Raw genomic sequence first — 26,700 nt, forward strand, 5'->3', positions numbered from 1 at the left:
CCAGTCTGTCTGCAGCAGATAAGCATGTTGGGCAGCAGGAAAAAGGTTATCTAGAAAGGAAGCGGAGCAACGGCCACTGTTATTGCAGGAGGCTTTGAAAAAAGGAATGCCACCAGGAATCCCGCAGCTCGATGAGCCCTTCCCAACAGGACACGATTGATGGTCAGAGCCCAGCTGCCTTCCTCCCAGCCAGAGGCATCCTCCCATCGATCCTGTGCTTCCACGGGTAGAGTGCCCCAAACCTGCTGCTTTCCTCCGATCCCTCCTGCCATGCACCTGCTGCAAAGCATGGGGTTGCTGTAGCATCCCTTGTGTCCTTGGGAAACTCTCTCCTATCTATCACAGAGCAGTAGAGGGGGGAAGGGGTTCTGGACAACCCCCAGCCTTTCTTAACCTATGTAACTGTCTGGGACAGGACAGCCAAGCCACGCTGAGGAGTTTCATTTCATTTTACCAGCTCCCTCCTGACTGCCTGCCAAGTCATTCCCTCCATGCACTCCCCTATTTCACTGATTCCCATTAATCTGTGTTTTACATAACCCCTGGTGCGTGCTGGCCACAAAGGCTCTGCGTTGCCACGCTACTAATGCACATCTTTAGGTTTAGGATTTGTATGGGAACTGCTGAATCACAGCCTGAACTGCTGATTTGTCACCTGAGGTGAGCACCGAGTTGGCCACGGGGCCACAGGTGAAGGTGATATACCTGTGTGATTGGAAGGGGTGGAGCCTGACTCCACCTCTCCCAAACCCCATTTAAGGGCTGACCATCACCAGGGAAGGATCTCTTCTTGGAGATCTCTCCCACGTGGAGTCCCCTGCAAGCCTTGACATCCTGAAGGTGAGCCATCTTCTCTTTTGTATTATTTGTATACTGTTTATATAGAACTACTTAAAATATGCCATCATCTATACTATTTCATTGTGAAGTACTATCCTTGGGAGTTATTTACCCTACAGGATTTAAAGCAAATCAAAACCTCTTGCAGCCCAGGAAAGCAAACCATGACAAACCAGTGTTGGCAGCTTGGAGGTGCAAATCCCAACGGGGACAGTGCATCCTCACAGGGCACCTGCACCCAGATGGCAGCAGCAGGTTCCTTTACACCACGTCTGTAGCTATTGTACACTCTTCAGCTGGAGAAAAAAATCACTGAACACCCAGAGCGCTTTGGTCTCTGGGCAAGTGTTTAGCTAGCATCCATCACTGTAGCTCTCAGCTCCAACTTCGTTGCTCTTATTTTAATTAATCTCTGCAGGTCTGGTTTTTCAGCTCTGATGGTTTTGCAGAAGCCTGCTGGTCCTGGGAGGAGCTGAGAAAGCAGATAGGGCCCTGGAGATGATATTGGGGGGAAGGGGGCTCAGCAAGGGCAGGGCGTTTTTTTGGGAGAGAAAGCCAGAAATTTGGCTGTAAAAAATAGTCAAACTAGGTGAGATCCCAATGCAATGCCCAGGTCCTCAGATCCAGTTCCATCCACCCAGAGGCTCAGAGTAACCCCAATGCGGAATGTAACCCCGCTCCCAGCACTGAGGTGTGATCCTGCTCACCCAGAGCCCACTGAGCCAATTTGTTACAATGCTGCAATTAGCACTTCATCAAGCTCTAATTCTTCCCAGCCAGAGAAGCTTCTCCTACTCAGCACAGGGCTTTGCCTTGCTTTGGGGGCTGGAGGAGCTTCATGGCTGCTCAGGCCACAAGAGGTTAAGGATTTTATACAACTCCTACGATTAACTTTCCCTAAATCTGCAATTCTTGCCTGCCTTCTATTTTTAGAAAAAGAAAAGGGGGGATGGTATTTACAAGGGATTTCACTCAAATAATGAAATAAATGTGATCAGCTGAGGGACTCATAATCCGCTTTGACTCTTGCATCCTGGGGAATGACCGTGGGGATCTTTGCTGACACCAATCCTCACAAGGTGGGAAGCAAAGCACCTCTTGTGCCTGCCCAGCCCTGGATGGAGCACGGGATTGGGAAACAATGAGTGCTCCCTTCCCTGGAGGAAATTACCAGGAGCCCTTGGGTTGATGCTGGAGAGAAAATTCCCTTTGGTCACCTGCTCACCCACAGCTGCTGGCCGTGTGTCTGTTTCAGGGTCCCTGGCTCTGCAGCATACACCTGTGGGAAAGGAAGGAGCCCTCCTGTGCCTTTGGGCTTTGCCCGATATATTGAATTCATAGCCTGGGAATGACACAGTTAGTTATCACTTTAATGTAAAACCTCAACTGACAGTCACGCAGCTGTGTTCTCCCTGACTGGGGGAGAAGTCTCTGAGCAGGATACTTCAGTCTGCAGCGTGCAGCTGCTGGGGCTATGCTGGGGAAGCTGGTTAAGCCTGTGGGTCCCTTAGACACCCCAGAGAGAATAAAAGGGATGAACTAGAGCCAGAGCCCTGCTATTGCAGAGGGACCTTGTGTAACAGCCTAGGTAATGCTCCTGAGCCCTCAAATCCGCAAACCTGCTTCCCTGGGGGCCAGCTAGTGCCTGTGCTTCCCTGCCTATCACAGCCTTGTCCCAAGGGGCTGTCACCCTGGGGCTGCAGAGAGGAACCCCCAGCAGCCCTAGATAGCACTGCTGTGGGAAGGACATATCCCATTGCAACCCTACTCATCACAGAGGTCACCAGTGCACAGAGTGTTCAAATAAATCATGTGCTTTGGCTGGGGAAGGGGAGCTGGACACCCCAGCTGTGATTCCCACAGATGTCCACAGATATAATCCAGATTTGCTACCTTTCTAGGCACCTCATACATGTTTTCCTCCTAATTATAATCCCTTTTTGCTGCTGAGCATCAGCAGCATTAGGGAGCAGGGAGGAGCAGCCCTGGCTGCATGCAGCAGCACCATGAGTGCAATTGCTGTGGCTCTCCCAGCTGTGTGACTGCATGCAATGCTGAGCCCCTATTTCCCCCTTGTGAGACTTTTTCCTAATTCATCTGTTAGGTGAGCTGAAAGCAGAAGATGCCCAGAGCCACCTGCCTGCAGCCCCCCAGGAAGGGCTGCTCCTTACCAGATTTCTTTTGGCTAAATCTGGGGGCCTGAGAGCTCAGGGAAAGTACTCGCATTCCTGAAGATGCTTCAACCATTGGATGCATCCCCAAACACCTCCAAGGAGGGACAAGCATTCTTGGAGCTGGAGCCTGGCTTTAGGGACACTGCTGTCCTTGGAACAGGCAGGAGCCCAGGGCTGGGAGGCAGAAATGGCATCCACAGAGCTCAAAGCCCAGGGAGATTTCCCTTCTATTCCTGCTGCTGTACCCTCCGTGCCTCCAAACACTCAGGATTCACCCACAGGGTGCTGAATCCCCACAGCAGGGAGGACGAGCGGTATTCCCAGCCTGGAAGCCAGTCTGCCTGAGCTCCGGGGACACATAAGGACACGGTGGGGGGGGGCGGCCCCATGGCAGTTCCCTGCCATCCCTTACCGTTGCTATAGAGACAGAAGCTGGATTTCACTGCAGTGATGCTGGTACCCTGGGCATGGTGGGGAGAAGCACAGCAGGCAGGCTCAGCATCAGCCATGAACCCATGCTGTGCCTCCCCAGTACCTCCAAGCAGTTAGCATGAGGGTCTTGGGGCATTTTGAACTGGACCCCTCCTCTGGATCAGCAGGATGTTCATCCTTAAAGGACACGGAGACCTCTGCAAATCCCTCTCATGTGCTCCAGCCTCAGTGCAGGGCTCTGCACTGATTTCCCAGCTGGAGACACCTGCCAGGGTTAGATTTTTCCACTTATCATCTTTTCGTATTAATTATCAAAGAGCAACAAATGTTAGCAACCTACAACAGTCATTATCTGCATGTCACATCCTTGCCAGCCTGCCCTGGAGGAATGCTGCTCCCCAGGGTGCTGGGATGGCTGGAAGCACAGAGTCTGATTGCTACCTGCAGTGCAAGCCACTGGACTTCTGTTCAGCCAGGACAGGCACATTTGCAGAAGCATCCAGCCAGGAAAATGCTGGGTTCCAGTTGTGCCTTCTGCCATCTACCAGACAACAAACTCTCCTCTAAAGGGAGGGAATCTGCTGACAACAGGAAGGTTTTGTGCAGGATATTGGGGCTTTCCTAGCTATGACTGTGACCTGGGCAGGGAGCAGCTGGTTTTCAAGGAAGAAAGCAGCAGCAAAAATAGAAAGTAACAGTGTTGTGTTAGTACATCCCACTCCATATTCAGCCCATCAGAGCACTTCACAGACATCTATTAGCTCCGCCTTATAGCTGGGGAAGGTCAGGAGTGCCCTCCTTGTTTCACACTGGGTGAGACACAGATGTATTCAGGATTTCCCTCTGCCATCAGGTTAGGGCCAAGCCTGTCCTGGCCTCCTGCTGCCCTGCTGGGTGCACCACAAAGCATCCAAGGCTGCAGGGGACTTAGCTTGGGCACTGCCCACACCCACCCTGTGGTGAGCACAAACCTCAGAGCCACCCCGAGCTGCCCCCTGTCCCTTCCCTCCACAGAAGAACCAAACTGGGCAGGATTTTCACAATTATTTATTATCTGTGAAATGTCAGCAGTGTCCTGACTCTGCACAAGACACAGTCGCTTGGCTTACAAAAAGAAAAAGCATCTGTGGCCAAAATCCTTCAGCCTCCAAAAAGTTAACAGACGAGTCCTCAGGAAGCTCTCAGGCGCTGCCCATGCTGAGGACAAACCCAGGTGCGAGGTGAACCACCCCAGTGAGGCAGATGGAGCTCATTTCTCTCACCCACGAAGCTTAATTTGATTGCTGTCCAAATACAGTTTGAGAGCATGGCCAACAACACGGGTATGGCCATTGGGTGATAAAACCCAATCCATTGCAAGAAACATTCTTTTCCAGGCAAGGAAGCAACATTAAAAAACGCCACTACTCATGGGAGTTACCAACAAACAATAGGTAAAAAATACCGGGAGGGGGACTCAAGGTATTTGCTAGTTTTAGATGGAAAGGCATCAAGTCCCCGGCGTTCACCAGATGGATATCAACATCTGGCACGTGTTGGAAGACATCCATATCAACTCCACCAGCCTGAACTGCAGGTAGCCGAACACGAAGCCGGAGAGCACGTCCGTGATGTGGTGCCGGCCGATCATGACGCGGGAAAAGCCGACACAGAAGGCCCAAAGGACCAGCAGGATGCGGAGTGGGATGGCCAGGACCAGGTGGTTGAGCAAGAACTTGGAGAGCATGGCAGCACGGCTGGCGTGCCCAGCTGGGAACGCATAGGTGTCCATGGTCAGGTAGTCCAAGAGCCCGGGGCTGACGTCGTACGGACCCTTGCGCTTGGCCAGCTTCTGCAGCCCGGCCACGATCATGATGTCCAACAGCAGGGCTGCAAAATGAGACAGGGGCAGAAGTTGAGGGTAGTTTGCACTGCTGAGCACACAAAGGTCATTGCTGTCCTTAAAGCAAAGCTCAGGTTCAGTTGTAGCCCACCAGCTGCAGGTCACCCAGCTGGCAGCTGACCTCCCAGCTGAGCACCGCTAGCTCAGTGTTGAAACCCAAACCACATTGCTCCGGCTCTCAGCACCAAATCACTTTCCAAACTGCTCTGGAGCAAAACCCATCTCTACTTTATCCTCCTTCTCTTCACCCATCCCTCCAGTACCAGGCAATGCTTCTGGCATTTCTACTTCCCACCAAACTCCTTTTTCTTCCCATACAGGGCAGCCCAGGGAGGGAGGTGTGTGCTTTAATGATCCTTTCATTCAGGGGATGAATAAAACGAACTTTCAGCACTGCTAGGTTAGATATTCATCAAACTGTGACCAGAGAGCTGAAAGACTCATTCACTGGTGTTTCTCGATCTGATGGCACACCAGCGTGAGATATGGGGGGGTTAATTTGCTGGTAAAAGTAAAAAAATAAGAACCAAACCCAAGTGTGCTCCATTGGGTGGTTTTTTTTTTCTGTACTTCTGCACTTTCTGTTCCCTTCATTTTGAGGAAGCAGCCTGCCCAGCCACAGCTGGCACTGCAACCAGCACCCGTCCACCTGCAACATGCACACTCAGCTCCTGTCCCTAAAACAGGCACACACGCACCCTGCAGGCCTAGAGAAGTGGAGGTTGGAGGGGACAGAGCCCCAGGAGGGGTCCTGGGGAGACTGCTGCTGTTTGAGTAGACAGAGACCTGGGGCCATCAGATGCATGGCAAAGAGGGCAGAGAGGTGAGATTAGAGAGCAGAAATGGTAGTTTTAAGCCTTTTCCACCATGCACACACAGCAGCAAAACCACTAAAGGAAGAATTTGATCCTGCCCATTACTTCTCCCATGCTTTTTTTTTTATTTTTTCCTGAGATCCAGAAGCCTGTTTTTATTTTTTCCTGAGATCCCCTTTAGCCTGTTTTAAGAGAAGCACTGCAAGCCCATCTGATCACTGAAAGCACTGTTAATATCCAAAACTTCCTTACAGCACAAACCCAACAAGAGAGCCCTGCCCATCTGCGACAATTCCAGCATCAGAGATCACCTTGGTAGAGTCAATAGCCAACATCTGGCATCAGATGCACAGTAATGAGCTGAAGGCAAGCCCCCTGGGCAGAATTTTTCTATCTATTAATAAGAAGGAAAACAATTATCTGCCTTGCTCCTACTGCTGCATGTTGGGAGCACAAAAGGAGCAGAGAGGCGAGACTTGCACAGACAGAGCACAAGGACAAACTCATGGTACTGCTTAGCAAAACCAAGTCAACCGCAGCCCTCTCCCCAAAGGGAAGTTGATACAGCTGATGTCCTGTCCCTGCCAGGTCCCCTCTGTCCCAGCCCGAGCTGTGGTGACAGCAGGATGAGGGGCTGTGCTTGCTGCCCTTGGGCATCACCTGCCTGTGCTGAAGCCAGACAGCATCTCCCAGGGACTGAGTGGGCTCCAGCTGAGTTGTTTACAGAGATGTTTACATAAATATCAAAACCACAGCTGAAGTCAGACTGGGTGCAGCGCTGGGGGGTAGAAAAACAGGAGGAAGCCAAAAAAAGCCTTTGGTCTCATCTGTTCCTGCAGCCCTGATCCACATGACATGGTGCACATGGGGCTGATCGCTGTGCCCAGGCACATGGCAGAAGAAAAGTGGGGTTCAGTGGGAGCAGTGTGCCCATCCCCTGCCCATTTTTTGTCAGGGCAAGCCGGGTGGCAGCTCAGTGCCCAACGCTCCCAAAGCCAGCAGCATGCTTTGTCTCCTGCCTCACTGTGCCAGAGGCCACATGTAGGGCCCAGGTTGGCTCTGGGGGTGCTTTGTTTCCCAGATGAGCCAACTTCAGCCACACAGAATAACAGAATTGCTCAGGTTAGAAAAGACTGTCAAGATCATCAAGTCCAACCACAACCTAGGTCTAACAATCCACATGTCACCCTTCCTAGGAAACAGTTCTTTCGATCCACAGTTAGAATTCCCCCAACATTTGCTTTGAACTGAAGCTGTTCAGTTGTTACTTACAAACCCTAATCTACTGCTTCTGCAAGGAGCTTCCCAATCCTCCTGCAGGCACAAGGCTCCCTGACCTGGAAAATGAGCCATTTGCAGCCTTGGCTAGTTGACACTAATGAAAGATGCAGGTATCAGAGCATCGTCACCCTCGCTCCAGAGGAGCCAGATGAGCTTCACTCCTCTGGAAGTGAACTCCACTGCTGCATTTTCTTCCCCAAACATGGCACTATTAGGTACAAGAACTGACAAAAGGCATGGATGGCACGATGCAGTTAACCCATAAATCAGGCGCTGCAGTGTTTTGGGGAAGGTTATGTTTTGGCTGAACGAGCAGCAGAGGGTTCTGGTCACTGGGTGAAAGGTATGCTGGGCTATGTGGCCGTGGGGAAGTGGAAGAATGGCAGAAATCAGCATTGTGCAATTAATTAAAAAATCCAGTGACTGATCCCATCACCATACTGCACTGAGCCTGGCCTGGGACCTGCTACCCACCCAGCATCCCTGCTCCTGCTGCTCACCCTCTGCACCTCCGCTGCTTCTGCTTCTGCTGAGGAGCTGGGGACAAACCTGCTCACCCATCCTGAGGATGCCCCATGGGGCAGAGCCCTGCTCAGCCCTCCGCAGCAGTAAGCAGATCATGTCCCTGCCCAAGAGGGCAATTGGGAAGCTGCTAAGGAGTGACAGACACGAGCATGACTCATTTCCCTTGTTTATTCCTCCTCTTCCCATTCAGCAACCCTCGCACTTCTTTTCTCTTTCAATCTGCATTCAGACTGGGGAATATTTTGCCTGCTCAGATTTGAGCTTCCTGCAGTTCCCCAAAGGCTGCACACAGGGATTCAGGGCTCACGCCATCTCCAGCACTGAGCAGCCAGGACCTGATCTCGATGCTGACAATGGGGGCTGCTCAGCCCTGGATATGAAAGGGACCTTGCACAGATCCATGGAAATATCCCGTGTCTGCTGCAGCCACAGCAAACCGGGCTCCAGTCTGTCACCGACTGTCCTCTACACGCGGGGACACTGCAGGCTGCACGCCTGCCCTGCAGTGAACTGAATGCATTTGCCATAAAGCACGCAGGAGAGGAAGGGAAGGGGGCAGGGAGCTGGGCACTGCTCGCTGCTCAGAGCTGCCTGAGCCCACCAGGAGTGTGGGGTAAGGATGGCACTTACTGAAGGACTAAAGGCAGGAAAATGATGGTCAGATTAGCAGCCTGACATGATGAAGAGGAATATTTAATGTCAGGCTGGACCTGTGTCTAGATGCATGCAGGGAGTGGACAGGGGCTGGAGCATTCCTAAGCAGGGAACACACACAGGGTGCCAAGCTTTGGGCTGCTCTCTCGTCTGCTGAAATGCTATCTGCCCTGTCTAGCTCAGAAAATCCCCAGCCTCACAGTGGGAAAATGAAAGGGAAAAAATAGACACATCTGGCCCCAAACCATCTCTGGGGCTCTCAGCTTAGCAAGCTCTGCTGCGTCCGGACCGATCCATCTGCCAGCACAGCTCCCCGTCCTCTCTGCTGGGTCTGGGCTGCTGAGCCCTGAGGCTCAGCAGGATGAGTTTGTCTGTACTGCCTGGGCATTTAATCTGCTCGGTGACCTTTAACAGCAGCGGGCTGTACGATCTGAATTTTCACTGCACAGACTCCAAAGGAAAGCAGCTCTGCACACAAAGTCCCTCTGTATGGCCACAGGAGGGTTAGCGGGGTCTTGAGGGACCCAGGGAAGGCATTTCTTTCTCCATTTCCCCCTTAAACTGCCACTTTTCTGGCAGTTTGCTCTTGCATGGAGGCTGCATGATGGACTTCAGAGTTCTCTCCATATATATCTATAAATACATATATATAAGGCTCAGGATAAAGTCACCATTCTGCAGGTTACTACGCCTCAGAGTGTTAGGGCTTTCTTCCCAAATGGACTAATGCTAGGTCTTCATCCATGGGGAGGGCATGGACTGAATTCTTGGTGACCTCCAGGCCTGGAAAATTGGCCACGGCCTCCCCTCTACTCCTCCTGTGGCAAGCAATCCACGCTCAGCCCTCTGTGCTGCTCCCTGTGGCATGCCCTCAGCTCTGCTCTCCCTGATGGTGATAAATGCTTGACGACAGCACCAAAGATCTGACCCACCCAGCAGCAGCAGGATGAGGAGCCAGCTAGTGATGTGTGGGGGCTACAACCCATGTCACTGTGACCAGAGCAACCACCAGGCTTGGCTCTGCCTCTTTCCAGCACTCCAAGAGGTTTGAAGCCCTGCTTCACAAAGCCACGACCACAGCAGAACCAGAGATTTCAAATCAAGCACCACTGTGTGCAAGCATTAACCAACCAGATATCGTCCTGCAGCCAGGGCACGCAGCTGGACCACAGCTAACCACACAGCGTGCCAATTCTGCTTTGAAAACACAAGAGGTGGACCCCACTGAAAGCACCACTTTGGGCACATCACCATTTTCCATCCCCCACTACTCTAAGAAGGTGCCCAGACCAGGAAAGACCATCGGTTCAACGAGATCGGTCTGTTTAGCTTAATGAATAGGAGGTGAAGAGGTGACTTGAGCACTGTCCAAAATATTGAAAGGCAGAAGGGATGTTGGATAAAAGAGCTATTCAGCTGAAGAGACAATGGCATGCAGAGGCATCAGAGGGCAGGGAACAGTCAAACTAAGAGCAAGGCACTTGTGAGAACACCTACCACTGCAGTAATGCAGGAATGGCTCTGACGAGTTCACTGCCACTCAACATTTTACATCTGATTGAGTGTTTGGGTTTTTTCCCTCAGCAAACTGAACAGGAATAAATTAAGGGATGTGCTACCGCCTGTATTTTGCCGTGGGTTAGATCGATGATCCAAATGTTCTTTGCTGGCTTAGCAGTCAATGAATCACTACATTTGGATCCACATTCGCACCAGATGGATCAGAACCAGAAACCAAAGTACTGCTTTCCCTTCAGTGTTTAACTAAATGGCACTCCCGTCTGGTTCAAGAGGAGCTCCACCGATTTCAGTGGGAGCTTTATACCTGCTCGCCCTCTGAAAACTGGATTTTCTAAGCATTTCAGTTTTCACGAGGTCCTTCTGATTGCAGAGAACAGCCTCACTCGCCCTGAAATTCCATCAGCGGCACACAAATAAAACAAGCTTTAACTGGGAGCTTTCCCGAGTCCTGATTTTTGCATTCGGCAGAGGGGGAGCAGACTTTCCTCCTGACTCTTTCACAGCCAGAGCTGGCAGTACCAAGGCAGCCTTCCTGAAAGCACGTTCTGGCAGAGGGATTTTGACAGTGGGCACAGATAGCTGATTTCTTCCATCTTTTCAGTAACAGGTTCAGATCGTGCTTCTCTGTTTGGCATTTGCTGGAAAAAGATTACGATGAGAAGGAGAATCAATAAATTCCATCACAGATGACAACCGCAGAGGGAAAACATTGCTGGGGGTTGCTAATCAACATCAGCAGTCAGGATGGATGGCGTGTCCCAGGGAGAGAGGTCAGAGCCCCTCACCCTGAATGCTCCCACACCTCTTGGCAGACATCCTACCAAGAGCTCCTCCAGCGCAGTTCCCCCCCTCCATCTGCAGTGGTGCTCCTGCCAGGTTCCCAGTCCCATTTCAGCAGCCTCCTGTCTCCTCGCCTTGAAAGCCTGATTGCAAATCCTAAACAAGTGCTCTATGATGGGCTGGCTCCCTGCCCAGAGACTGCATCAGAAATTCTGCTTGATGTATCAAACCCTCAGCAAGCCAGGGGGAAGGGCGGAGAGCCAGGGAGGTAAAGGCGGGGTGCTGCAGACAACCCCAGCTTCCCTGCTTCCAGGAGCCCAGGAAAGCACCAGCAAACTTCCCTTCTCCCTTTGAGCTGTCCCCCCGACCTGCTGGATTTCTATCGTAGGAAAACAACAGCGAGAGGGAGCCGGGATGCCAGATGCAGCAGCACTGTCACACTCCTCCTGTTCCTCCTATTCTGGTGGGTGGTGTGGGTCTGAGCCCCAAGCTCCCCTGCTGAACTCCTTCATCCACCAGCAGTGCAGGCATTACAGCAGCAGCTGCTCGGAGATCAGGAGCTCCTGACTGCAATACCTCGGATATCAATCCAAGGCCACGATCCTGCTCTGCAGAGCAACACGAGTCCTTCTGAGAGTGCTCTGGTGAGAGGATGCAGGCACCTTGGTCAGCGCTCCGAGTCTCAGCACAAGCTGGAGCTGGCCTTGCATTCGGCCCGCTCGGTGGCAATGGAAGAGCAGGAAGGCTTTCCTTGGTTTTAGCAGAAAGTGGCATTAATTCTTCGTAAGGATCTCAAGAAGTTTGGACTCTGAGAGGTTGGTTTTCAGGCTCCAGAACTGTCGGAGCCTCTCAGGTCAAGAGATCTCTGGAAACTGCTGGCTGATGTGGGCCGCATCCTATTTCATCCTCATGCCCTTACAGGTGGAGCTTCTTTTCTCAGCGAGGGTCTGACCCAGAGCACTGAGCAGCCTGGGGAAGAAGTGCTGACGTCGGCGGGCCCCGCATCACGCCGATGCTATTCTGGCTTCCTCCCCACCATGGCCTCCCTTCCTTGGATGTCACAGCACGAGGACAACCTCTTCAAAGGCAGAGGGGAGAACAGGGAAGCTACAGCTGTGCTTTTCAAATCAGTTCAGCAAATTCTTTGCCCTCCTTGAAGGATGAACTTCTGGAAAAAAGCCTGGGCTGTACTGTGGCACCCGTACTGCACACACTAATGAAATAAAGCCTCGCTATGTCCTCTTGCAGTGCTCCCTGAGAAACAAAGGCCTAAACCTAATGCCTTCAACCCTTGTGCTGACCAAAAGCAGGAGCTCTGCATGCCTGTTTTTGGGGAGGGTGGAGAGTTTGGGGTGAGCACAGCCACCATCACCATGCTGCAGGACAAAGCGGGAAGAGAGGGAAGGGGAGGGCCCTGGGAGAGATGGATGGGGTGGGCTGGGGTCTGGATGTGGGGCATGGCTGGGATGTTGGCTGCTCTGACATGACTGGCTATGAGTAAAGGACCAGCAGGAGAGCCAGAGAGATCAGAGCTGTCCTCATAGCCACCAGGTGAAATGAGCACACAGAAAAGGGGACAGAAGCAAGAAAGGCCCTCCTGAGATGAAGGATGTGAGATCAAACCGCAGTAAGGAAGGAGACAGGACTCCATCAGGCGGCTGCTGAGATGTGGAGCCAGGGTCTGCTCAAGGAGGAGCAGAGGGGATGGAAATGTTTGTTGTTTTTTTTCCCAGGCTCTGATCCACATATCAAATTTACAATATTTATGTTTCCCCTGACCCAACAAACCACCAAGGCCATAAATCAGTGCCACAACTGCTGGCGTCCACCTGCACTCACAGACACTTTCTTGGCCCAACTGGACCAACCCAACCTTGCACAGAACTGCTCCATGGGTACAGCAGCCACCAGCATCCCCACACCCCTACAGACAACATCCATCACCCCCAGTTCCCAGGGCCAGCATGAAGCTGCCAAGGCGGCCGATAAGCACAGCGTTCCCCCAAAAAGGTCACTGAGCACATCGCAGTGGGAGCAGCCAGAGGAGGAGCCCCAGTGCCACTGGCCCTTGTGACCGGGGCTGGGCAGTCCCGTTGGGACAGAGCTTTGCCACTCACCTAGCAGCAGGTTCATGAGCACCTCCTGGCCCGCCAGCGTGCTGCTCTTCACCAGGCAGATGAGCGTGCCTGCGATCCAGGGGATGCCGTGCCCCGTTATCCCCAGCAGGTTGATCATGGAGCGGGCACCCCCCCAGGACGAGGCTCTGTTGGCACACACCCCCAGCCGCTTGGACATGCAGATATCGATGGCCAGCAGGGAATTGAAGGCGATTCCCTTGAAGGAGGGGTTGAGCTGCATGCAGTCCTCTTCGGGCAGCTGCTGCGATTGCCTCCTCTCCTTGGGGTTGCTGTTCTGGGTGCCGGCCGCCGCTGCTTGGCTGCTCTGCTTCCTGCCCGAGCTCCTGCTCTCCTGGGTCCCTTTCGGGGGCTGGTTCAGGGAGAGGAACTCAGCCCTGTTGAGGACATTGTTCCTGTCTCGTGCTCTGGACCGTGTCTGGGATGCTGGCATTGCAGTCTCTCGCTAATTGAACCTGCTTTGCCAATACCGGGAAGGAGAGAAATCCCTCTTCTCCCTGCAGAGATCTTCCCCCACACCCACCCTCACAAGCTGTGAATTTGGGAAGCTACAAAGGTTCCCCTCTGTTGCAGTTGCCCCCAGCACAGACTGCAGCTGTTAAATATAGAGTAAGGAATGCACATGGCTGTTTACTTCATGGGCCTAGCAAGCTTGGAAGGAAAATTAATGCCAGGCTTGGCAGCCACTCCAGTGCCAGGGAAAAAGGTTAAACAGCCAATAGATTGGAAGAAGAGGAGGGAAATGCTTTGTGCCAAAGGTTGGTTGCTTCTGGCCTGGTCTATTTAAATCTTCCAATAGCTTATTTCCCAGAGCTGCAAGGGAAACTGGGAAATGTAGTTTGGTTTTGATTACTGTTTTTTTTCTTTTTCCTTTTCTTTTTATAGTAGGATTCACATGTTAATGTCAGAGCATCATCACTGGAACAGAGCGTCGGTGCTGGGAGAGATGATGGTGCTCCCACAGCAATCACTGCAGCCTCTGAACTGGGCATCACTCGGGGACTTCCCTGCAAAGGGCACAGCCTGGCTCCCTCCTGGCCTGATCTGTTCTGTATCCCCTCCCCACTGGAGCACCCTCAGTAACATTTCCCTCCCCCTGATGTGAGCGCCGTGCAAACACCCCCAGCCCCATCCTCTTTTCCAGCCCATCACATCCCCTGCGTGGCATCCATCGCCGCTCTGCCTCCAGCCCCAGCCGAGCAGCACCTACCTCCTGATTAAAAGAGACACTGCACCGCTAATGAATTCCCATCCCCCTGCCCCCGGCGCTGAGCGTGCCCTAAATACCGCACGCGTTTCTGCCGTGTCATCCCGCATCGCAGATCCCGCGCTGAGAGCAGGTGACAGCAGTGCCACGTCCCTGAGCTGCGCATGGCAGCGGTGGCAGCAGCCCCAGCACGGAGGGCACCACGGCCCGGGGGGGTCCCGTGGAGGGAGGGGTGAAAGATGAGCGTGGCACCAAGCAGCACAGCTTGGTTCTGGTCTCCTGGTTCTGGTGCTACTTACCCTTAGAAATGATAAGTTATGAAGCTGAATGCACAGGTAACACTGGGAAATGGCAGCCATGTCTCTTTAAAAGCATCATCCAAGACGTACAGGAGAGCTTCAGTGCTAAATGAAAGGTGGTTCGTGGCTTTCTGAGGCACCAGAACAACGTTGTGTTTGTTATCTGTGGCTCTCCAATCCCTCGGGCTGAGCTGCACACCCGGTCCGTGCCCATCTGACACCCACACTGCCACACTGGGCCAGCAAATCCACGCTGGAGCCCTCGCTCCCTCCTGGGTTCTGCTTGTGAATCAAAGGAAAAGAACACACATCAACTTATTTCTGAACCACATCCTCCAGGAGCCTGTCTTGAGCATGTGACAGTGACCGTGGGCTGCGGGAAGAGCTCTTCCCCTCCTTCCCAACCCATCAGCACAGCTCCTTCCAGCTCAGGGAGCCAATTACTGCTGGAACCGAGGCAGCCCCGATGCCAGCTGCAGGCTGCTGAGCTGCAAGGCTCCTTGCAAGCATCTGTGCACAAAGGGTTAACGTGACGGTGGCCAGGAACCTGCAGAAATAGAACGGCTTGGCTGTCACCTCTTGTCCCCTGCCCTGCTGGGGGTGCTGAGCTATTATTGAGCACGTTCCTTGGGAGGTGTCACTGGGAAAAAATACCCTGCAAGCACTGGGAGCTGGTTTCATCTGGTGCCTGTCCGTCCTCTGATATGGACGTGGGGCTTTGCTCTGCATGGCACTGTGACAGGCATGAAGGGAGCACACTCTGCTAACGGGACCCTGGTGAGAGCGGCCTGGTGTCCCATCAATGGGGCTGCTTCTATTTTAAGGGGAAGAGGACACACTGCCTTCCAGCAAACCTGGAAAGTACGAGGCTGATGGGACCACACTGCGAGGCAGAGATGGATCACGCACACAGCAGAAGGAAAGCAGCTCCCAGCATCACCAGCTCCTCCCAGTTGGTACTTGGTCTCAAAGCCAGCTTCACCAGCAAGGCACAGGAGCCACTGTGTGTGACACGCGGTGGAGAGCACTGATGTTTTAATTGCACCGACTGGAGCAACGGAGGCAGGCGTGGCCAGCATCAAACCCCAGCGAACTCTCCATCCAGAAAATGAAAAGCTGATTTAATTAGAGTGACATAATGGCATTTCCTAGTTGAGCAAAACACCAGAGAATGCCAAGTTGAAGCAAAGCATGGCTGAAACTTCAGAGGAGCTGGGAGTGCAGAACATGCAGCTTCACCAAATTCATAATGCTCTGAGAAACTGTGACAAGCTTGTTTGAGAGGTGTGAAAGAGTCTTGGAAAATGTCAAAGTATTTCAGCACCTTCTGGAGGTTGCTGAAGAAACTGGATTTTTCATTGGGAGATGCTCATTTCATTCTTGCCTGTGCTTCCTGGACTCATTCTTAGTTTTCCTCTCTGCTTTGGGGCTGATAACAGACAGCACCCTTCGCAGAGATCCTGCGAGGTTTCAGGCAGGTAAATATTTAGCCAATGTTTTGAGAAACACAGGAAGAAAACCATAACGATACACCGTGGCTGTTCCACTCTCTGCCACACCATTGGCACAAAGGTCTCCAGTGCACACCCTGCCCATGCCCCGCTGGGGAAGGGCAGCACCCAGCTGCAAGGTGCACGGGTCAGAGGGCAGGATCCCCCCAGCACCTCAGAGCCAGCAGGAGCAGCAGGAAGGGACGTGCCCTGCCTGCGTCATTGCCTTGCCATGAGCACCTCGTGGCTTCCACCTTTGTTGGAGGGCAGACAAGTGCATGGACCTTGGAAAATGCTGAGTTTGCTGCTGCAAAATGCTGAGTTTGCTGTGAGCGTGGGGCACGGAGGAGCACCCGGCATTTCCTCAGCTCCAAGCAGCTGAGAGGCACCACCAGAATAGCTGTTACTTCTCAGCACAAGGGGTTCCCCTTTAGGAGAGAGTCAAAGTGGATACGGGCACTGATTCTTCCCACCACCTGCTCCAGCTGCTGCTCAAAGGGCTTTGTGTTTCCATTGCTTGAACCAGCCCCTCCAGCACAGGGCTGCAGGTTTAGGAAAGGAAAGGGGAAAGAAAAGGGGAAAGGAAAGGAGAAAGGAAAGGGGAAAGGAGAGGAAAGGAGAGGGAGAAGGAGGGGAGGGGGAAGGGGAAGGGGAGGGGAAAGGAGAAGGGGAAGGGGAAGGGGAAGGGGAAGGGGAAGGGGAAGGGGAAGGGGAAGGGGAAGGGGAAGGGGAAGGGGAAGGGGAAGGGGAAGGGGAAGGGGAACGGGAACGGGAACGGGAACGGAAAGGGGAAGGGGAAGGGGAAGGGGAAGGGGAAGGGGAAGGGGAAGGGGAAGGGGAAGGGGAAGGGGAAGGGGAAGGGGAAGGGGAAGGGAAAAAGAAAAATAAAGGTGGAGGAAAAAGCCCCTAGCGTTTATTTCTAGAAAAACTACATTACCCAGAATTCACGGCCACGTGGGAGGAAATGCTGTTTCTGCAAAGGACGTTTAGCTCCAACAGCTGCAGTTTAAAAGCGAAATGCGGGGGGAGGGATGGGGCTGAGCGCAGCCGGGCGGGCGGTGCGGGGCAGTGGGATCCGCTCCGCTGCGTTCCGGAGCGCGATGGCCGCGGGGCAGCGGGCGGGACCGCGCGGGGACGGCGATGGGGACGGCACTCGGGCCGCTCACCGCGAAGTTTGACCCGACCGCGCTGCTGCGGGTGCCCCCCCGCGACCCCCGGAGCTGAAAGGCTGAAACCCGGCGGGGGGGTGGGGGGGGGACCGGCGGCGTCCCCGTATGCGTGAATGTATTGCGAGAGAGGAAGCTTGCGGCAGCGGAGAGGCGGAGGCAGCGATGCCGCTTCTCTCAGCTCCCCGGGCACATAGCAGAGAAGAAGCGAAGAAATAAGAATAAATAAGAAAAAAAAAAAGATCATAATAATTGCAAAAGGCGCACGGCAGCGCGCAGGAGCCTCCCCCCCCCCCACCGCAGCGCTCGGCACACGGCCGCGGCCCGGAGCTGCTCCCCGCGGCACCCACGCGTGTGCGGGGCGGCCCCATGAGCGCCGCCGGCTGAGAGCGAGGAGGAGGAGGAGGAGGAGCGGGAGGAAGGTCGGACAGCTGCGGACAGCTCTCGCTTCGAGGAGGAAGAAAGCGGGGTTCCCCCCCCAGCCCACCCCGCCGCCACCGCCGGGGATGTGACGGGCGGCGATTGTGCGGTGCTGAGCGGCCCCGGGGGGGGGGGGGGGGAAAGCTCGGGGGTGGGGGGGGGATTGTGGGGGGGGGGGAAGGGGGGGGTTGTGCAGTGCCGCTGCCCTCCGCGCAGCCCCCCCACCCCCCCCTTGCACGGAGCGCTCCGCTTATTTCTAAAGGGGAAAAAAAAAAGAAGCGACCAACCAGACGGCGGAGGAAGCTCCGAAAACGCACTTTGTCGCGTTTCTCCACCCGTCGGTTTCAGGGTTTGGTGCCGGCTGATTTATTTATTTATTTATTTATTTATTTATTTATTTATTCGGGGTTTGGTGTTTCGTTTTTTTTTTGTTTTTTTTTTTTTTTCTTTTTTTCCCTCCTTCTGTTATTATTGTAATTTCTCGTGCGAAAAGGAAGTTGTGAACAACTGCGAGTCAGGAAGTGGAAATCCACACCGGTTGTGACAAGCCGGGGCTCCAAACTATTTCATTATTTATATAGATGTGTCTATCAACATTCTGCTTTTCATCCAAAGAATAAAGGGAAATGCCGGCCGGCCCCACGCTCGACGGGGAATGACAGACTGCATCTGAGCAAAGGAAGGACTAAATATATCAGCTAACGGCGGCACCGCTATTCACTGAACTCGGGAGACTTTCTTTTTTTTTTTTTTTTTCTAACCTAAAGACCGAGCGAGAGATTTAAAGGGTCGTTAAAAGGGGAACGACTGGAAAGGCCCTTCGGGTTCAGGAGCCCCCACGCAGGAGCGGACGCCCACGTTGAGGCTCCACGCGATGAATCTTCTATCCTATGGATACCAGTTGTGACATTACGCACCGAGAAGGATCTGTAATTGATCTCGCACCCGATAATTTCAATGCCTAATATTCCCCAGGATTGCTGGAGTACCCGAGGAGCTGCGTCGGGCTGTATTCGGGGTATGCCATGGGCTGTATTCAGAGCATCAGCTGCAAATCCAAAGTTTTTCGGGAAAGTATTTCGGTGATTGAAGTCAAAGCCTCCATCGATCCCGTCCCCACCAGCATCGACGAGTCCTCCAGCGTGGTCCTGCGCTACCGCACCCCGCACTTCCGCGCCTCCGCCCAGGTCCTGGTGCCCCCCATCCCCAGGAAGGAGACGTGGATCGTGGGCTGGATCCAGGCGTGCAGCCACATGGAATTCTACAATCACTACGGGGATCAGGGAATGTAAGTCGCTCAGAGCACGTGTGCGTGTGCGTGTGCGTGTGCGTGTGTGTGGATGGGGGCATTTGTGGGGTGGGAAGAGCAGGGAGCGGCGGCCTGGATGGGATGAGCCACCAGCTCAGCTGGGTTGGTGCTAGAAGCTGCGTTCTGCAGAACTTAGCAGGACTTTCTCTGATGCTTTGGGATGGCGAGAGAGCTGGTGCCTGCACCTTTTAAAGCAGTGGGTGCCCTTGTCTTTCTGGTGCTCAAAAAAACCCCACGCCATGCTGCTGGCAAACAGGGAGCAGCCCCAGAGCCAGCCCCCCCCTCAAAGGGCACCCCGGCTTCACTCGTCTCCCCCCCATCACACAGTGTGCTTGGGGGCAGCCTGCAGGCTGACACTTGTGGCGTGCTGCAGTGTGCCACCAGCACACCAGGGGCACGGGGACACTGCGAGGGAAACCCTGCTCGCTGCACTCCTGGCTGCAGACAGCCCTGAGATGGGTTTACCGGGGGGAGGAGGGGTAATGCTGTGCATCACCTTGGGCAGGCTAAAAAAAAAATAAATGACATTGGCTTCATTTGGGGTAATGGGAGAGTGGGAATAGGCATATATATATATATCTGCCAGGTAGGAGGAACGTAGGGACTATTTGCACTCCAAAACCCTCGTGTTAGTGGTCAGACAGTCATAGCGAGACAAGAATGAGTCAAATGGAAATGTCACCTCCCCGCTGCGAGCTGCCAGCCCCCCCGCAGCCCCCTGCCGGCGCTCTGTTGCAGGCTTTGGCCCACAGTGCGGTCGGCAGCAGCGCTGCGTGCCTGCACAGAGCTGCAATTCTGCAACTCATGGTGCTGGCAGTGCAGCCCCCCTCCTCCCCCCCCCCCCCCCCCCCGGGCCGGAGCTCAGTGCACGGTGCCTGGCCCTGGGGGCACGGATGGAGGGCTGGGAGATGCTGCCCCTCTGCTGATCCTATGGGGGGGGGTTGGGGGATGATGCTGGCTCGGCCCCGCATGGGTTAAAGTGTGGGTGGATGGGGAGGGCTGAGGGAGAGGATGGGAAGGTAGGGCTGGGGAGGAGAAATTCGGACATAGCGCAGTGCCCTCCTGGAGGCCTCAGCATCAGCTCTGCGTGCGCATCCCTCCGTCCCTGCCCAGCTGCAGGCGCAGGTTCGGCAGCTCAGCCATGAGGAAACACACGCAGGAAGATGCAGAGTGCACCGAGGAGCAGCCCCAAAGGACGGGCTCCCTTCCCCACGTCCCCTCTGCTCACACAGAAAGCACCCAGAGGTGCAGAACCACAGCAGCTGGCCGGGAGCAGGAAGGGAGCAGCTGAGCTTCTCTTGATCGTAGAAGTACTTACAGCAGGCCTGAAAGCTGTGGGCTTTTTGGCTCCAAACCCATCTGTGGCAGGGACAATTTGTTGCTCAGGCGTCCCCAATTCCAGGCCTCGGGGATTCGCATGTGTAATTCTCATCCCCGTGTGTCAGCACAGCTCACGTCCACCGCAGCGGGGAGGAGCGGGCACTGCTGCTGTGAGCTCACCCTGCACCCACACCTGGGCTGCTTTTCCCCACGAGTTCCCCTGTTTCTTACAGTGGGGTGTGGTGTGGTCTCCCCGTGCTGGGTCATCGCCTTTGAGCTGTGGGCAGAAGTTTGCTCTTTGAGCGGGCACTCAGATTTAAGGGATGGAGAGCCCGGGTTGGGCCAAGCCGTGCAGCAGCTTGGGACAGAGCAGGGAGGAATATCTGAGCAGGTGGAGCTGTGCAGCAGGCTCCTGCGTGGATGGTATAGATGCAGAGGGCATCCGTTCCACGCACATCTTTACAGTGGGAGTGACGATTTTTTGGCCGGATGTGGTGTTTTTAAGACGTTAAGGAGAGAAAAATAACAAAGCTGCGATCACGTGGAAATGCTGGGGTTACTTTGCTCGTGTACAGCACCCTGGGCATGAGGAAATGGAAGCACTCCGTCACTGCACTGCAGAACTGGGGGAAACCCCCTTGGTCCCAGTGCTGCTGCTGCTCACCCCGAGCGCTGCGTCAGGATGCTGCTGTGCCACACAGGGGGCTGGGCCGTGGGGCTTTGACCTGCAAGGACCTGCAGGACCGAGCACCAGCAGGACCAGCATCACCGGGTCCTGCTTCTTCATCTCCATGGAGACGTGCAGGGAGCAGCGCAGACGGCGGCGCGCAAAACAGAGGGAGAAATAAAGCAGAGTTTGAATGGGATCAGCTGTGAATCTCGAGGAGTTGCTGGTAGATTTCCTGCCCCTAAATGCTGCTGGGGCAGCCAGGCAGCACCGTGCCATGGCTGCACATTAGCAGGCACCTCGCTCTGGTGAGATCCAACCTCCCCCATCCCACAGCCACCCATGCAGGGCTGGAGGAAAAGCCTTTGGTGCTCATACTGATTTATAGGGTTCTCTCAGGGCTGCTGCTGGGCAGAGTGCCTTCTCTTGGTAGCGAGAGGATGTTTGTTATGATGGGTTTGGTTTGGCCTCTGGTGATGCTCATTACGATTGAAGGTTTTGGAGGTACAGAGTCACAGGCCAAAACCTACTGGTGTTGGAGCTGATGAGCCACAGCAAGCTCTCACAACCAGAGAGGGTTGTGCCTTTCCTGCCCACCCCTGCTGTTGTCAGCAAAGTGTTTACTGGGCACTTTCAGGCCTTCCCTTGGCTCGACATCACCGCAGAAAGGCGCCGATGCAGCCAAAGATCTACTGCTGCATTACCAAGTGCAGACACGCAAGGTGTGCTGGCAGCAGGGCAGCCACCAGCAGCACCAGCAGCAGCCTCTGCTTGTTGTCTGCTCAGGGATCATCACACGGCCTCAGTCATCTCATCACTAAGCTGCACAGATCAGAGCAATGGCTTTGGAGCCCCAGGGTGAGCCACCCCATCGAAGCATGGGCCACTTCCTCTGCCTCGTTCCTTCCTTCAATCCGTGCTGGGGTGGAGGGCCTTTGCTTGGGGTGGGCTGTGCAGGCATCTGGCTGCCCCTGCTGCTGCTCCTCCTTGCTCTCAGTGGGGCAGAAGGTCCTGCAGCTTGGCTGTGTGTGCTGTGAGGATGAAGGTCCTGGCTGATCCCGTTCCTAAAGCATCCTCTGCAGCTCTGCACAGCCCAGCGTGGCACCTTCCACCTCCACACCTCCGTGTCACATCTGTGACCCTTCAGGACACTGTTACATCTCATTCCCTGGCTGCAGTCAAGCTGAGAACCAAGCATGTGGACAGTACCCCTAAAACAAGTGCTGGAAGGGAAGGAGAGCCTGAGCTCAGCCTCCTGCGTGCTGCAGGGAGCAGCCTGGTGACCCGTGTCCTCCGTGTTCATCCTTTGGAGCGTCTCTGGGTTGGAGAGGAGCGAGTGAGCGTTCCCAACTGGAGCAGGGCTGCTGGGGGTCTCCTTCTGGCTGCTGTAGGTTCATGTTGTCTTCCAGGGAAAGGACTCCCTCTGCCTGCTGGCTGCAGGGAGCAGAAGGCTGCAGCAGCCATGCAGGAAGCACCGATGCCACTTCCCATATCCACACATCCATAGCCCTGTGGTGCTGACCCCAGATCCCACCCTGGAACCTGCAGATTTTTGCGGGTACCCACGAAAACAATCAACTAATCCCACGAGGAATCACCCAGCGACAGCCAGATGTGTATAGCAAAATGCTGATTTCAAACCCATAGCCGCTTCACGCTCGTTAACTAATTAGTGATCAGCCTTATGAGATGGTCACATTAGTCCCAGCAACGTGTCCCTAGCCACCCCAGGAGCTCCCCTGTACCGGCGCTGTGGGATGGCAGAGGGTGCTCTCCTTCCCGGGGTGACCTTTTGTGGGGTTGGCACAGCAGTGCCACCCGTGCTGGATGGGGCAGCGTTACTGCCCCGCTGACCTCTGTTTCTCTGATTACTGTAACATCATCCCGGCCTTTGAACCGGGCCCTTCCTGAGCTGCAGAGGGATGGGTTACGCTTCCAGTGCTGTGCAGGCAGTGGGGAGGGAGCACAGCTTGGCCAGAAAGAAAGGGCACGTCTGCAAGCACGGGCTCAGCGTCAGAGCTGCGAGGGGAAATGGGAGCCTGGGGGAAGGAGGCAGTGGTGGGCAGAGCAGCTCTGTGGGCAATCTGAGTCCTTGAGAGAGTCCTCACGGTTATGAAGGGTGGGGAAAAGGTCTTCTTTCAAGTTGGATATTAAGAAAAACTTCTCTGAAAGAGCGGTGACGCACTGCACAGCTGCCCAGGGAACGGTGGGATCACTGTCCCTGGAGGTGCTCCAGACCCACGGAAATGTGGCACTGTGGGACGTGGCAGTGGGCATTGGGGGGTGGGCTTGGGGATCCTAGAGGTCTTCTCCAGCCTTTGTGATTCTATGGTTCCTGCAGGAGAGGAATAAAACCCAATAAATAAAGGCCAAAGGGGAGTGCGTTCCCGACTCATTCCTTTCTCGGAGTCCTGCATGGCTCTAAACAAATTCATTAATGCCTTATCTGTAACGTATTGTTTTTGCAGGTCAAGTTGGGAGCTTCCAGATCTGCTGGAGGGTAAAATCCAGGCCATCAGCGACTCGGACGGAGTGAACTATCCCTGGTACGGAAACACGACAGAAACTTGCACCATCGTGGGTCCCACAAAGAAGGAGTCCAAGTTCAACATCAGCATGAACGACAACTTCTACCCGAGCGTGACGTGGGCAGTGCCCGTCAGCGAGAGCAACGTGGCCAAGCTGACGAGCATCCACCGGGATCAAAGCTTCACCACGTGGCTGGTGGCCACCAACACGGCCACCAACGAGATGGTGACCTTGCAGACCATCAAGTGGCGGATGAGGCTGGGCATAGAGGTGAACCCCAGCAGACCCCTGGGGCAGCGTGCCAAGCTGCAGGAGCCCTCGGCTCAAGAGCAGCCCCAGGTCCTCAGCAAGAATGAGCCAATACCACCCAGTGCCCTTGTCAAACCCAATGCCAACGATGCTCAGGTACTCATGTGGAGGCCAAAGGATGGAGCACCGCTCGTGGTGATACCTCCCAAGCACCGATAGTAAAAACCTGGCGTCCCGGCACTGAGAGGGAGAAAACGAACAAAACCAACGCAAAACATCACTTAGGTATTAGAACAAACCACGTATAATCTGAGCGAAATCAAAAAAAGCACTTTTTAGTCATTCAACAAATGCAACCATTCTACCTTCTCCCATTGGGACGGATTTCACTGTGCTAAAGCTAAAGAGGAGACCTCTGAGCGGGGTCTGTCTCACCACTGGATTCCTAAGGGAAGAAACGGACACTGATGTCTCCCCGTAGTGCTTTCTTTGTTTTCTTCCCTATTTCAGTTCCGTTTGAACTTCAGTCTCATTAGCTTGCCCAGACTGCCCAGAACAATAACATTTTATTTGGGATTTTAAGAGTTGTCTTTTTTTTTCCTTCTTCTCCTTTTTGGTTGAGGACAGAAGTTCCCGGAGCAACCAATCAACTATTTAAGGATTTTCTTTTCCTTTATTTTATTTTATTTTTTGAAGCTGTAAGGTTCTGAGTTGCAAATCCAAGTCATGCGGCCTTATGTAGACTTTGCTTTGCATTGCCAAACTTTTGCCTTAAAGCTACGTCTGAAACAACAGCAGCAAAGATACCACCAGGCAGAATGTCCTCTCTATGGAGTTTGTGGGAAAAGAGCTTTGGAGTGTCACAGGCGAACAGAAAGGGCATGAAATTAGAAGAAGCACCATCAGAAGCAAAATCTTCCCAGTTTTAGAAACGTGGAAGCTCGGAAATCATCTCAGTTTCAAAGCAATGCAAATAAACTGCTGTAGGATGCCTTCGGAGCCGGAGCTCCGCGGCCATCTCCCTGCTCACACCACGTGTGCTTCTCGGCGTTGTAACACGGGATCATCTCATGGGCAAAGGCAGCAGCTGGAACCGCGGCTCTTGGGGTCACCGGAGCTGAGGGGGACGTCCCACTGTGCCTGGAGGCACACGGGTGTAAGCGAGGGCAGATCTGTCCACCACGTCTACCCAGCAATATCTGTAATTCAGGAACAGCCACGTCTGAGACCAACAGGCACTATTCATAGCAAACACTAGAAGCAAAAGCTACGAAAAACTCTTCTACCTACGGTAACAAATCACGTTGGGGTTCGTAGGTAATTTTCTTCCCAATGACCTCGTGATCTACACAGCTTCCAGGAACGGGGTGCAGAGGACCCCAGGTGTGGCCGTACCCATTTGGTTGTGTACCTAAGGATCCTGCACTGGGTGGGAAGCAGGGAAGACCCACATGTTGGGTGGAGATCCTCCAGCCAAGAAAGCACATTTGGAGCAGGAGCCAGAACCCGGGTTTCGTCAAGGACCTCATCCAGGTGTCTCCTGAGATAGCTAGATGCATTTCTGCAGAGAAAGGAGGTGCAGGAAGGTGGCTCTAAGGAGGGGGATGGGGGGGGAGCACAGTCTGTGGCAGCTCTTTCCGTCAGATAACGTTTCTTCCTCTTATTCACAACAGCCTCAAGAGCTGGGGCTGAGCAGAGCCCAGCTGCAGGCGCTCCCAGCCCTGCTGAGCTGGTCCGAGCAGGTCTCGGTCCCACGCTCGCTGCTCAGAAGTCTCTCCCCTGGGGGAGCACCATTCGCTGCTATTGCCACCTCCTCCTCCCACACAACAAGAATTTCTCCTTCCTCGCTTCTCCAAAGCCACGCCATCTATTCTGGCAACTCAATCAGCATCCCCCCTGGGTGGGGAAAGCACGCCCCACCACCACCTCAAACCAGCATACACAGACATGGGATCCCCACAGCGTGCCCCCACCCCCAGGCAGCGTGCCCTCCTCCCTGCCATGCTGCAGAGCTGCTCTCTCCCTCTGCCAGGAAGGCAGTCTGGCATCACAAGCAGCTTGCAAACGACTGGACTGGATCAACCCCAAATCCAACAGCCAAAGGTTGCCTACATCTAGGCTTTGGGACTATAAGGGACGAAGCCAGGGTGGCTTTGACTTGCACAACTGCTCTCTATTAAACTCCATTTTCGTACATGGATTCAGATCCCAACTGCAGCTCTACCGGCACAGCCCTCGGGACTTGGCTGTATTTTCTCCTAGGCAATACACGCAGAAGAGGACAAAAGGGAGCTGTGGGTGATGGCTGGGAACACTGCACACACCTCAGCTGCTCCAGGCAGGCCGGTGGGTGGGAGTAGAAGGGGTATTTATGTCTGGTATTCACTTTGTCTCCAGGTGCTGAGTACTTACAGTTCTCACTGATGTCAGCATGGGTCAAACAAATCGGGCCCAGTTGTCTTAAATTAGCTGCACAAAGGAATTCCAAGGAAAGATTTATTCTCAGTCACCAAAAATCACATTCAGGGAACACCTATGTCCTTTTCCACTTCGTGTTGGACTCAGTCTCTCCCAGCACATCGAGTACATCTGTTTCCTCCTCCCTGTATCTGGTGGACTGGATGCACCCGTGCAATTCCACACCAACCTCCTGGCTAAGTTGTCCCGTTGCACTGAACAGACCCAGCTCAGCAGTAAACGTAAAACCCACCCTTCACTTCGGGTCAGCTTTGCATGGACCTCTCCCTCCCCAGAGAATGCCTTTATCCCGTGCCTAGTTTGGATCGTGCCCCTCCACCTCCATCTGAGCACCGCACTGAGCACAGGAAGTGCTGCTGCCTCTGGTTGGGACTCCGTGCTCCGTGGTTACAAGTGATGTCTTTTTTTTTCCCCAATGCTGCTTCGTTGCAGAACTGACGAGGACAGATGGGCTGTATCTGGAAGGAAGGGTGGCTGGAAGGGGCGGGTGCTGCCGGCACCGCTGACAGCTGGGTGGGTGGGATGGG

General features: G+C 54.1%; 2 protein-coding genes across 2 annotated transcripts; one reads left to right on the forward strand and one right to left on the reverse strand.

Annotated features, from left to right (window-relative positions):
• Positions 1–4,477: 4,477 nt before the first annotated feature.
• Positions 4,478–15,003, reverse strand: PLPP7 (phospholipid phosphatase 7 (inactive)). The gene is made up of 2 exons (XM_065737398.1): positions 13,022–15,003; positions 4,478–5,315 (listed from the first exon to the last, which is right to left on the reverse strand). Exons 1-2 carry the CDS (start codon positions 13,470–13,472, stop codon positions 4,951–4,953), a joined length of 816 nt encoding a protein of 271 aa, XP_065593470.1. The 5' UTR covers positions 13,473–15,003; the 3' UTR covers positions 4,478–4,950.
• Positions 15,004–18,460: 3,457 nt separating this feature from the next.
• FAM78A (family with sequence similarity 78 member A) lies at positions 18,461–24,487 on the forward strand. The gene is made up of 2 exons (XM_065737399.1): positions 18,461–18,909; positions 23,386–24,487. Exons 1-2 carry the CDS (start codon positions 18,647–18,649, stop codon positions 23,912–23,914), a joined length of 792 nt encoding a protein of 263 aa, XP_065593471.1. The 5' UTR covers positions 18,461–18,646; the 3' UTR covers positions 23,915–24,487.
• Positions 24,488–26,700: the final 2,213 nt, after the last annotated feature.

Source organism: Cyrtonyx montezumae, unplaced genomic scaffold (assembly GCF_038088225.1).
Source record: "Cyrtonyx montezumae isolate F1298 unplaced genomic scaffold, pur_monq_1.0 scaffold_20, whole genome shotgun sequence".
Classification (NCBI taxonomy): domain Eukaryota; kingdom Metazoa; phylum Chordata; class Aves; order Galliformes; family Odontophoridae; genus Cyrtonyx; species Cyrtonyx montezumae.

What these genes read in the sequence shown, in the direction of transcription:
- FAM78A (XM_065737399.1), top strand. Translation starts at nt 18,647, where the DNA reads ATGGGCTGTATTCAGAGCATCAGCTGCAAATCCAAAGTTTTTCGGGAA. An exon ending in CACTACGGGGATCAGGGAAT is followed by an intron (nt 18,910 to 23,385) that starts GTAAGTCGCTCA and finishes TTGTTTTTGCAG; the next exon opens with GTCAAGTTGGGAGCTTCCAG.
- PLPP7 (XM_065737398.1), bottom strand. Translation starts at nt 13,472, where the DNA reads ATGCCAGCATCCCAGACACGGTCCAGAGCACGAGACAGGAACAATGTC. An exon ending in GCTCATGAACCTGCTGCTAG is followed by an intron (nt 5,316 to 13,021) that starts GTGAGTGGCAAA and finishes CTCATTTTGCAG; the next exon opens with CCCTGCTGTTGGACATCATG.